Consider the following 11267-nt stretch of genomic DNA (forward strand, 5'->3'; position numbering starts at 1 on the left):
TTATTTTAGGGGTTATCTGCGCTTTCAGGCAGGGTGACACACCACACCTATTCACTGGAAAGGAAACTCTGGGATTTAAATGAAGAATTAATGTATTACTTTGCAAAGCACGGTATTAGTTCTTAATTAAATGAAGAAATAAAATTTTCAAAGGAAATATTTTATTACAGACTCTACAGACTGTATGTAGCTGCAGTCAGGGAGGAACCACCATCATATCGGCAGCAGACGACATGTCTGGCCAATATTTAACAGTATAAATCCAGTATCATCCTGATATATCGGTCAAACCCTAGTTTTTACACCCACTGACACACACACACACACACACACACACACTCAGACATACACACACACCTCGTCTTATTTCCCAGTGCAGACTGCCGACTAACTCCAGGAAAACCTTCCCATTACATCTTAACACATTGCAACAGGGAAAACTTTGCAAAGGGAATCACTGCTGAGTTACCTGACAGCCTGACTGTTGCAGCAGCATGTTTAGAAAAAGAAAGCGGTGAAAGCCAGTGGAAAAAAAACAAAAAAAAACCCAGAGACAGGGCTTCCTTTAAATTATACCCAACAGTTTATCATTACACTATTCCTTATGCGGTCTGCTGCCAGGATTATTTCACGGTGAAGATAGAAAGAAACAAAAACGGTGCGTCGGTACAGTAAAAGTTCACAGCGGGGTCAGCGTTCGCATGCCAAAACAATGCTAATTTGGAAATGACTGTCGCACAACGGGGATTTCTTTTTAAGCAGCTCTCTCTTTATCTCTATCAGTCACACACACACACACATGCACGCGCACACACACACAATCCTGTCTTCATTTAGGTCACATTTGTATGAGCACAATAATGCCTTGGCGGGAGCTACAACAATCTGTTATGCAATCGGACAGGGCCGACTGCGAAAAACCATCTGGTGCACTCAAGGTTCCTTCATTCACTGTAGTAGTGGGGAGGACTCCAACTTGAAAAAGGAAGACCACTTCTCTCCTCGGCCTGTGAGTCATGGAAAGTCGAGGCATGGGAAAAAGCTGATATTCTTCCCGCTGATTTATGGTAATTGTGGATCTTTGCTGGGCGCGGACCAACGTCCCGGCAGAGGTTAAGTGGTTGTAATGGATCCATCTTCCTGTTCTGAATGATCAGTTCAGGTGGGACTTTGCACCACATGGTCACGTCCCCCTAAAGAAAACTGCATCTCTGAGGCTTTTTTCGCTGACAGCCGTACAAAGTATTAAAATGCAGTTTATATCCAGTAAATAAAAGCAAGGCAATCAGCTTGGCTCTGGTGAAAGCCACCAGACACCTCATTGCTTGCAGCTGTTCTTAGCTCACTTAGAATTTTTTTTTTTTTTTTTTTTTTTTTCGTATTCTGGCGCTAGAAGCCAAAACTCCTTACAAAGCACTTTTGTATTCAAATTATACAAAAATTCCAGCAGAATGCCACATCTGAAGCTTCAGGTTCTCCTGCTCTTGTCTAACCAGTGCAGTAAAACTACGACCTGCCCGGCTTTATGGGAGTTATGTGTGCGATCGCTGGCCCGCTGCCAGAGAAAGCCTTTCTCACTGTGGGAAATTGTGTAAAGATGTAATGGGAAGGGTTACCTTGGAGTCAGTCAGCGGTCTGCGCTGTAAAAGAAGAGGAGGCGCGTGCGTGTCTGCGTGTGTGTGTGTGTGTGTGTGTGTGGAGCTGAAACACTGTGGAGAGTATTACCAGCTCTGGACCAGCCTGCTCTTTGCACAGCCAGCAGTGATCATGGCACACTGGAATAGCGCTCAGCTCTTTATTAGCTGTGCAGCGCTCCAGATTTTTCCCTCCTGCTCCTGAAACGTTGTATAATAATTTTCTCATACCTTTATTTGCTGAGTCTGTTTGCCCAAGAGAAAATACAAGCCTTGCCAGGTGGGAATACGTGTTCTTTGTGGGTGTTTTTTTTGTGCTGCTGCTATAATGAAAAAAAATCCTATGGAAAGAACAACGTATTTTATCTCTGCCAAGCTAAGTCTGTAAGAGGGGGAGACACTGCCGCTGCTACACTTTGCCTGTTGGCTGGGTTGTTCTGGTGTAACTTACAGTAATTAAAACTGTTTGCTCTTCATAGAGAAGTAGAACTAATGGAGAATGTGATCCATTGCCATCTTGGTGTTGCACAACCTATTTACACAATTGGAAATGCTATCCAACTTTTTGAGTGCTTATAGGCAGATACACTCACACACACACACACACGTACACACACTCCAGAGACAGACTGCTTTTCCCTACTTTTACTGTACTCAGCTGTACTGGCCTTGCTGGAAGGTCCAGACACATTCTTTTGTCCTTTTGTGGCCGAGCTCTGGCTCCTGTAGGAGACTCCTCTACTCCAAAGCCAACTGCAAATATTTCCAAATCAAAGCATATTGTTGCTTGTCAGCAGATAAATAGACAAATAATCAGGAGTTTGACAGAACCATTTTATAAGAACCTCAATGATATAATTGCAGTGGCCACCGGACAAGCATCTGGCTTTTCTTTTTGTTTTGAAAAGCTGCAATACATAGATTTAATTTGATAGTTGCATCTCAAACGGCATTTATTTCTTTGATTGTTTGGACTTTGTAATGAACTCACGAACAAGCTCTGCGCAGTTGTAGAAGATGAATTCATGAGTGGTTTTCGCTGTAGCTACATACTTCTGCATGGCCACAAAATCAGTTTCCTGCTGACTGTTTCTGGAGCAGCTCCAGATTTCACATCATGATGACATCACAGACTCGAGTCTCAGCTCTCTGGTTTGTGGCTTTGGGAGAGAGTTGTCACAGATTTTAACAAGCATCGGCCGGACCGTCCCACGGCATAAGAATAATGTATCCATTTGGGTTAGACAAAGGGTGGCAGTCTGCCTCACCCTGCCCTAAAGTCCCCATGAAATGAACTCCTATTACCTTTACTTACTGGAAATCAGTGTATCTTTCATGGTGACCTCATGCTGCACCAGTAGATGTAAATAAAAATTCCAACCAATAAAACCATCACAGATTTTTTAACAGTCCCGCCCCCTCCACCCCTCCTATCAAATAAAACTGCCTTTCTCTCCCTGACTTATATCGCATTGGTTTACACTTTTGAATGATCCCTCACTGCGTTATGTCCCGCCCCTACATCCTGTTTCAAAAGGAAACACATCAAATCAAGTAAGTAAAGATGCTGTTTCATGGGGTCTTTAAGGAGCTGCAGCCATCCTAAATGAATTTCATTAGCGTGGGTTTCAGTGTTTTAGAGTCACACAGTGGTTTAAAATGCTATTTCAGAGACTTTCCCATCCTCCTGAGAATAAAATTCAGGGGGAAACACTGAATACTCGTAATTATTTGGCATGAAAATGATCAAATTTGATGAAGATATAGAATATCGGTGCAAAATAACGGCTATTGGCAGCTTCAGTATTGGTATTGGCCTTCAAAAATCCGTATCGGTGAAATAAATTCTGAAATTGAGTGGTATTCCCCTTTAGGACTGCATAAGCCCACTGAGCTCTGCCGTTACAGCCGAGCCCTGCTTTAAGTCACTACTTCACCAAATGTCTCATAGAGCGTTCATAGAAGGAGATAATAATCCTCATGTATACACTGTGCGCTGCGGACTTGAGAGCGCTTGGTACGGTTCCCTCGACGGTGGCTTTTGTGTGTTTACATTAATGCTAATCTCTACATCGGCCCAGGCAGCCTGCGGTTTACTTTGCGCTGCTGCTGACAGGCCGGCCTCGCTGGTGGCAGGAGTTGGCAAGGACGACACACTTGAGGGGATAGACTTGGTTTTCCCTTGCAGCTGACTTGCACATGACCCATACCTCGGGGCATATTCCCGTGGGCCTTTATTTTGAAAAGATGAATGCTCCATAAAACCAGCTGGCACGCTCTTTTGAGACGATAGGGTGTGAAGGACTGGCCATTTCTTTCCCCTTTTGGCCTCGCTTGTCACTGTGTTATTGGTTTATTGGTTTAATTAATGCCAAATTGTTCTCAGAGCATGTTTTGTCACGGTGTGCAGGAGGGGTAATGGTGGGACAAATGCATAGCAAAGCTGCCGTGCTGCTTAAATGAATACACACTGCATTATTCTCCTGTATGAGATGCTAAAACAGTATCACCTCCAGGGTTAATGATGATTTCTGGTGCGGCTGATAAGCGGTCCGCCGGGTTCGCAGCTATTACGCCGTCTTTGTTGTGGACCCTTTTAAACTAAATCATCCGGGTCATTATTAAGTTATTTTATTGAGCTTTTTATAAGGTAATGAGGCAGTCTTGTCCTCTGTCAGGCAACTGGAGAATCCTTCAGTATAATTTTAGCCCCTGTGGTGTCGATAGAGATGGGTTACTGCCTGAGAGATGCTCTTGAACGTCAAGGTGATAAACTCTCTAACAGCTAAAATTAGATTAAGTGTGACCACTGGCTTCATATTTTCCACCCAAGCCCTACATAATCTCTCTCTCCGAAGCGCATCATTTGACATTCCACTTCCCCCTGGTTTTGTGATCAGAATATTAATAACATATGCTATTGTATTATTACTTGTTGTTGGATATATTCAAATTCTAACGTGTTGTTCCTCTATTAACAGGGACAAAAAGGTCATCCTGGTCCCCCTGGTCACCCAGGCGATCCTGTGAGTATTTTGACATTTCTCCTCAACCATCTCTCCAGTATGATGTGTATTATACATTTCATCTCAGATAACAATAATAATGATGCATAACAATTTAATATATATCTCCTCTGGTCTACCACCAAGCTGTAGTCCTCACTCTCACCCCCCTTCTGGGCCAATCAGTACCAAATATGTCGGCTTGATTTGACCCGTAATTGCAGCGCCCCCCTTAGGCCGGCCAGTATAATTTTGAAAATGCTGCAACACAGTGGTGAGATGCATAATTTCCAAAAGTTTCGTCAAAATCTGTCTGAGATATCAAAGGTGTCTGAGATATCAAAGGTGTCTGAGATATCATGTGTGAATTTCACAGTGGGGGAACAAAAAAAACAAAAACAATCAGGAGGCAGCAAAAAGGATTTTCTGAACAGGATGAGTGGCATCTCCAAACAACTCAAATCTGAGTTCCTCTGGTTTCTCTCACACAGTCCCTCCTCTGTCTGTTTGAAGTGTTGTCACGGCGACTAAACCCACCGCATGCTGGCGTCTGGCTGAAGGCTGCACCGTGTGCGTTAGCTGCACGTCAACATATGTTTACCCACTGAATAAAAACCAGCCAAAGCCCTACAGAGACAGTTCCCTAAAGACTGGAGCGAGACTTTCCATTTATAGTTAGAAAGCGGGAGAGAAAGGGAGGGGAAGACGGAGAGGAAAGGAATAACAGAGAGGCATGGAGACATTAAGAAAGAGGGGGTGGGGGGGGTGGGGGGGTGAAGAGAGATAGATAAAAGGGTAAAAGCAGAGAGGAGCTACAGACTCTTGTCCTTGTCGAGAGAGGACGTTGCACATGAACACATTAGCACTTACGGAATGTTGGCGGGAAGAGGGAGAGAGGGATTTTTGGCAGAAGTACAAGTGGGCCAAATAGTCTGGACACCCTAGGTCATTCCTCCTCCTCCTCCTCCTCCTCCTCCTCCTCCTCCTCCTCCTCTTCCTCCCCCTCCTCCTCTAGGATTCTTCCCCAGTACAAATACTGTGTGCTATCACTGGGAAAAATGTGCTGTGTCACAAGGAAAAAAGTCTGTCTCCTCCAGCCCTCTTTAGTGAAGTTGCTCTCCTTTCTGTGGAAAATAAAGTAACTACATCTGGTTTGTTGTCAAATTATTATTATACCTACTTATTACACAGTTTTTGTTTGAAAGCTCAATTCTGAGAGGCCAATTAACTCGTTCTGAGGTCTGTTGCTTCCCATGTCCGGTCGATTTTGTTGATTTCTAATAAAATTAAGATAACTGGCGACACCTTGTGCCAAAAAGCTGTTACTCCTCGGTTACTGTGGACAGTCTTGATAGACTGCTTTTTGGTGGAAGCTTGTAAATTACTGTAAGCGTAGTGAAATAATTTTAAACCAATATTTTCTGTCAAGTCATTAATGTAGACATGTAATAAGTGGGATAATGTACAGCCAGCGGCTTTGTGCCAGGGTCTTGAATCATCCTCTTGGGGCTAATTTTTCAATAATATCCCTTATTTGTACTGCAAAAATACCTACTGATACAATTACTTCTATAACTATTACTACTACTACTATGACTACTATACTTTTTCTCTGTTGCCATTTACAAGCATTCTCATAGCATTCTCATAATACATTAACATTTTGGTTTCTCATAATACATTAATGCTTTGGTTGAAAATACAGGAACATAAACTTCACTGTCTCCAGCGTATAATTAATGCGGTCGGCCCTCAGTAAACAAACGGCCTATAATTTCTTGCATGCCTTCACTAACTAATCCTGTTTGATTTTTCCCATACATATAGAATTAAACATTCTTTCGGAGGCATCCGTTCGGATTGGCTTCACCACATGGAAGAAGTGACTCATGTAGGACGCCGTGTGTTGATGAGGACAAACATATTAAGACGAAGCTGAGCGCACAGTAGTCAAACAGCATGTGGCTCGACCGCACTGTAACAGCACTTACTGTCGGCTTAATTTAATGGTCAGAGTGCCAGTGTCTATAGTGGCGCCGCTTTCCTTAGGGAGTACTGACTTGACTAAACAAGTCTGTATTAAAAAGCTTACAGATTTAGATTTTACTATAGGACCGATGGACGCTTGTTTTTTCTTTCCCGCATTCTTGATTTCTTTTTTTCTGCATATTGTACAGAAAATAAACCTATTTCCTAAATTATATACTACTTATACTTTTTACATACTAAGAATACATATATATTAGCTTTTTTCTAAAAGAGGCCTTTTTCCTAACTTTCTATTTTTGATTTTGTTTATATGTGACTTTTATAATGTTGTGTTGTGTTATGGTCAGTGTGACCTATGTGAGCAACTTCCTTGTATGAGCAAACTTACTGGGCCAATAAAACTGATTATAAATATTTTTCTTTCTTTTTCTTTCTTTCCTTCCTTCCCTCTCTTTCACTCTCTTGTCCTCCTCTGATACTCATTTCTGTCTCTCTCTCTCTCTCCGCAGGGCGAACGGGGAGACGATGGAAGCCCTGGGGCCAAAGGTTATCCTGGCAGGCAGGTGCAGTAAATCTAGTGTTGCGGTGCTGGTTGAGCAGGGCCACACACACACACACACACACACACACACACACACACACACACACACACACACACACACACACACACACACACAGCTACATACACACACCTACGCACACACATATGCACACACACAGAAAGATAAAACAATAAATGGGGAATAGCGTGTCAACTGTACTGTGAATTCAACTTTTTTTTTTATATTGGCCTTTTAATAAAAATTGGACATCAGCCAGTCAATGTTGTTGAATCCTTGTATTTTTAAGGAACTTTTTGGTATGAAAATAGACCAATTTAAAAAATATTGAATACTGGCACGAAATGTCGACTATCTGCAGCTTCAATCCAAAAATATCCGTATCGGCTTTCAAAAACCCACATTGGATGGAACCAAAATAGAAAGAACAACTTCACGTTTAAAGGAAAAAGGGGCTGAAAGAGCGATAAACAGCTCTAAGCTGTCGAGAAACACCTGTGGTGGAAATTGAGGAACGGATGCCCCTGGTCTAGTCAGGAAATAAAATGTCAAAAGGTTTTCCACAGCGAGCGCTACCCCCGAAGAAAGGAAAGGTAATAAAAGTGTGACTAATGCCAGCGCTCCCCGGGTACAAATAAGCTTCCGCTGTCTTTCCAAACTCAAACTGTGAGCCTCGTTCAGTGTCCCACTGCTGGGAATAGTGTTCGAAAAGTTTAAAGAAGTCATAGCTGGGAAATGTTTGAGTTTCTCTGCGTTTTCTGAAACCTGTTTCCTCTTAGCTATAAGCAAATTTTGAACTCACAAAGCAGCTGGAAAACCGTTCACTCACTCGCGCTCCTTGACTGTTTACGATAAGCCGGAGTTCAGGCACGGGTCTCGGCGTTTGCCTCTGTGCTTTAGCGCGCTTACTATGTCAGAACTCTGATCCCTATAGACACTTAGCGGTGTGTGATGGATTAGGTTTTAGCACCCCCTACCATCTGTAGGCCGTGAATCACCAGAGCTGTACGTTTATGTCAAGACGCTGCATCTTGCTTGTGGGGGAACCGTGTTCAGCTGAGTTCTGATCTGTACGGTTTTACAGAGGGAGAGATTTTCTGTGCCGGTGGATTTGCTGGAAATGCCGCTGATCCGTTGATGTGAATGCTGCTGAGGCATTTCACGCTGCAAACGCCCGCCAAGAGGCTAATTTGAATTCTGAAAAGGAAGTCTAGATAAAGTTGACGCCTATCGTACGGTTATAAATTTTGACTCAGTTAGATATGCCATAACAAAATGGTTTTTCTATTTCCGATGCATATACACAAGTGCTTTGACAGCCATACACATTAAGTTCCACCGCTGTTTGTAACCACAGGAATGTGTTTTGTCATCTTTTGCCTGTAGGGTTTACCTGGGCCTGTAGGGAAATTAGGGCCTAAAGGAACCAGGGTAAGTACAGTTTGCGAAAAAAAATACAGCTTAAGCATGGATTTATTTGATTAAGTATAAATCCGTCAAGGCAATATATATTTGATGTTTGATCTCTGGTAATTAAAAGGATGCTTGAAGTGTAAATACTGTAGATCTCTCGTTTGAAGTGTTTGATGCACGCTGAACATAACGTCTTTTTTTGTTTACCTATATTTCATGTTCTTGTCACATACTTACTTAGTTGGCGCTGGAGGCCACAGGGGGAAAAGACACATGTTTCTACACTCTGCCGCAAAGCTGTCGAACTTTCACTTTTAGTAAATGAACTGTGAAATGCATGCTAAGTGAATTACCTAACCAGAGTGGGCGCATAAAAAAGGCCAACGTCGTAAACGCCACTCGTCTGCCCTTGTTAACTCTGTGATGATAATGACAGATGGTTTTGTTAGGATATTTGGGCTACTGTGTGAGCAATTACTGGTGTTAAGTCCACCTTAAATCTTGTACTCGCGCTGATGTTAGCCAGCTCCCATAAAACAGCATATCGTTCTGCTGCGGCTGAGAAAAAAAAAAAAAAAAAAAGACTAAGGAAATTAGCTTCTCATTTTATTTCCTTGTAATCTCATTGTTCCTGCCGTCTTATGGCTTCCCCCGCTCTCTCTCTCCTTCCACTGAGCAGGCCAGCAGGAGTCTTCAGAGATCCCTGACGTGAGGGTATGTGCCCTTGGACTACATCGTGGAAGCCAGCACCATGCAGTCCATGGGCATATACACTTGCCTCAAGGCTTGGTTCTTCAAGACCGCCCGGCCGACCCTAAATACAAACGGCTGGCGATGTCGGAGCGGACCGAAGCGTCCCGGCCGAAGTCTTTGTTGAGGTTTTGTTTCCTTAGACATGCTGACATCTAACAGGTCTTTACTTTGTCCGTCATCTCTGCTCTTCCCATCTTTCCTTTGCCTCGTCTCTTCCTTCCCTCCATCTCTTCTTCTGCTTCTTCTTCTTCTTCTTCATCCGTCCAGGGTCACATAGGCGTCCCTGGGCTTTTTGGCCTTCCTGGACCTGATGGCGAGAGAGTGAGTATCAGCGGCTGCGAGCGTGAAAACGTCTTCTGGGTCGCATTATACGACTCTCCATGAGCCAAAATGATTGTGAAATAGAAATAGCTTCCACTCATGAAATACTAGCAGTGGGCACGCTCCTCCAAACCGCCGCTATATGCCCAGAGTAACACTAGGTCCCTCTCACAATATTTACATAGGAGCAAGCCTGAGGCAAAACTGTTTTGGATAAGGTTAATATGTAGGAGCTGGAATCAAATTTGCTGTGTGTTAACCCAGCCAGGACTCAAGCACCCATGAACCTCCAGGGCAGTGGATTAGAAAAGTAGTGCCAAATCTCTTGGGGTTTTAGTGCCAGGCCTCTTGTAGAGCCAAGTATTTCGACATCTGCTTACTGTTTTTGTCCAATAACTTCAATCTTATTTACTTTATACACACTTATCTCCCTTTTTGCTGTGTAATCCGTTTCTCTCTCCCTCACTCCATTCTGTCCTCCTCTGTTTCCAGGGAATTCCTGGCGTTCATGGGAAGAAGGGCAAGATGGGTAGGCCGGTAAAGTTTTCTCTCAACATACTTTTCAGACAACCTTTTTTTTTTAATGCCGCAGCATGAAATCAAGAGTGTTTTGTCTTGATCTACGGTCTCTCTTAGCGTCATGGGTACTTTATAGTGTATTACATGACCATTACTCTTCAAGAAAGACTCTAATCCAGAGAGAGTTTGAAGGAGGGTTGTTCCAAAACAGAGAGTAAAGGCTTTTTGAAAGTAATCGCTGAGTTATTGGTATTCATCAACAACCCTATCAACCCCCTTCCAGATATATTATAGTCACTTTGTGCTATGGGACAGAAGGAGTCTTAGTTATTGCACATTTAACAGTATTGTTTATCAATAGGCTGAAAGCATTGGCAACACTATAACATTCATGCATAGGCGTATCACATCCGCATTCTCAGTTAATGGCCTCTTCAAATTAGAAATTATTGACATCGCATTGAAGTGAGTAATTGAAATATTTTGCTTTGCTTATCCATAAATCTTCTATGATTGTAATTTTCTCTGGTTGAAGTTGATTAGGAAACACTGTGTTTTATACGGTATGGTTAGTGAAGGACAGCGTCTTTTCTACATCAGAGCGATATGATAATATAATGTGTCAGTTGTGGGTTTGGCTCTCCAGAGTCGCTACCCACAGACCAGGGAAGTCTATCGTCATTGGCGCCTGGAAGTGAATTTCCCATCCTGCCAGGCTTACATGGAAAATACTAATACTGCTTATAACCACCCATGTAAATCTGATATTTTCCCAGGCCCAGTCTGCTTGTACATGTGTTTTTATTAGGCACCGATGGTCAGTGACAAAGACTGAGGCAGAACAGCCAAGTCATGAGAAAGCCATTTCTCTTTTTTTTTTTTCTCTTATAAAGAGTGGGCAGTCACTTTGCATAAGATTTCTTTTCTTTACTGAGTCAGCAGCAAATCTGAGAAGGTCACACAGAAGGGGGGAAGGATCTGGTGGGATTTGATCCAGCAGAGGAACATGTGACTCAGTGTCTCAACCACTACAACCTGGGCCACAAAAAAGCCAATTCAGAGACTTTGTATAT

General features: G+C 42.9%; 1 protein-coding gene across 1 annotated transcript in view; it reads left to right on the top strand.

Annotated features, from left to right (window-relative positions):
- col27a1b (collagen, type XXVII, alpha 1b) overlaps nucleotides 1-11267 on the top strand; it is a 60008-nt gene that overhangs the window by 21670 nt on the left and 27071 nt on the right. Inside the window, exons 8-12 of the mRNA XM_071897703.2 lie at nucleotides 4616-4660; nucleotides 7138-7191; nucleotides 8575-8619; nucleotides 9622-9675; nucleotides 10168-10212. Coding sequence (XP_071753804.2) covers nucleotides 4616-4660; nucleotides 7138-7191; nucleotides 8575-8619; nucleotides 9622-9675; nucleotides 10168-10212 — 243 coding nt within the window. The remainder of the gene's footprint in view (nucleotides 1-4615; nucleotides 4661-7137; nucleotides 7192-8574; nucleotides 8620-9621; nucleotides 9676-10167; nucleotides 10213-11267) is intronic.

This window comes from Centroberyx gerrardi, chromosome 8 (genome assembly GCF_048128805.1).
Source record: "Centroberyx gerrardi isolate f3 chromosome 8, fCenGer3.hap1.cur.20231027, whole genome shotgun sequence".
Taxonomy (NCBI): Eukaryota; Metazoa; Chordata; class Actinopteri; order Beryciformes; family Berycidae; genus Centroberyx; species Centroberyx gerrardi.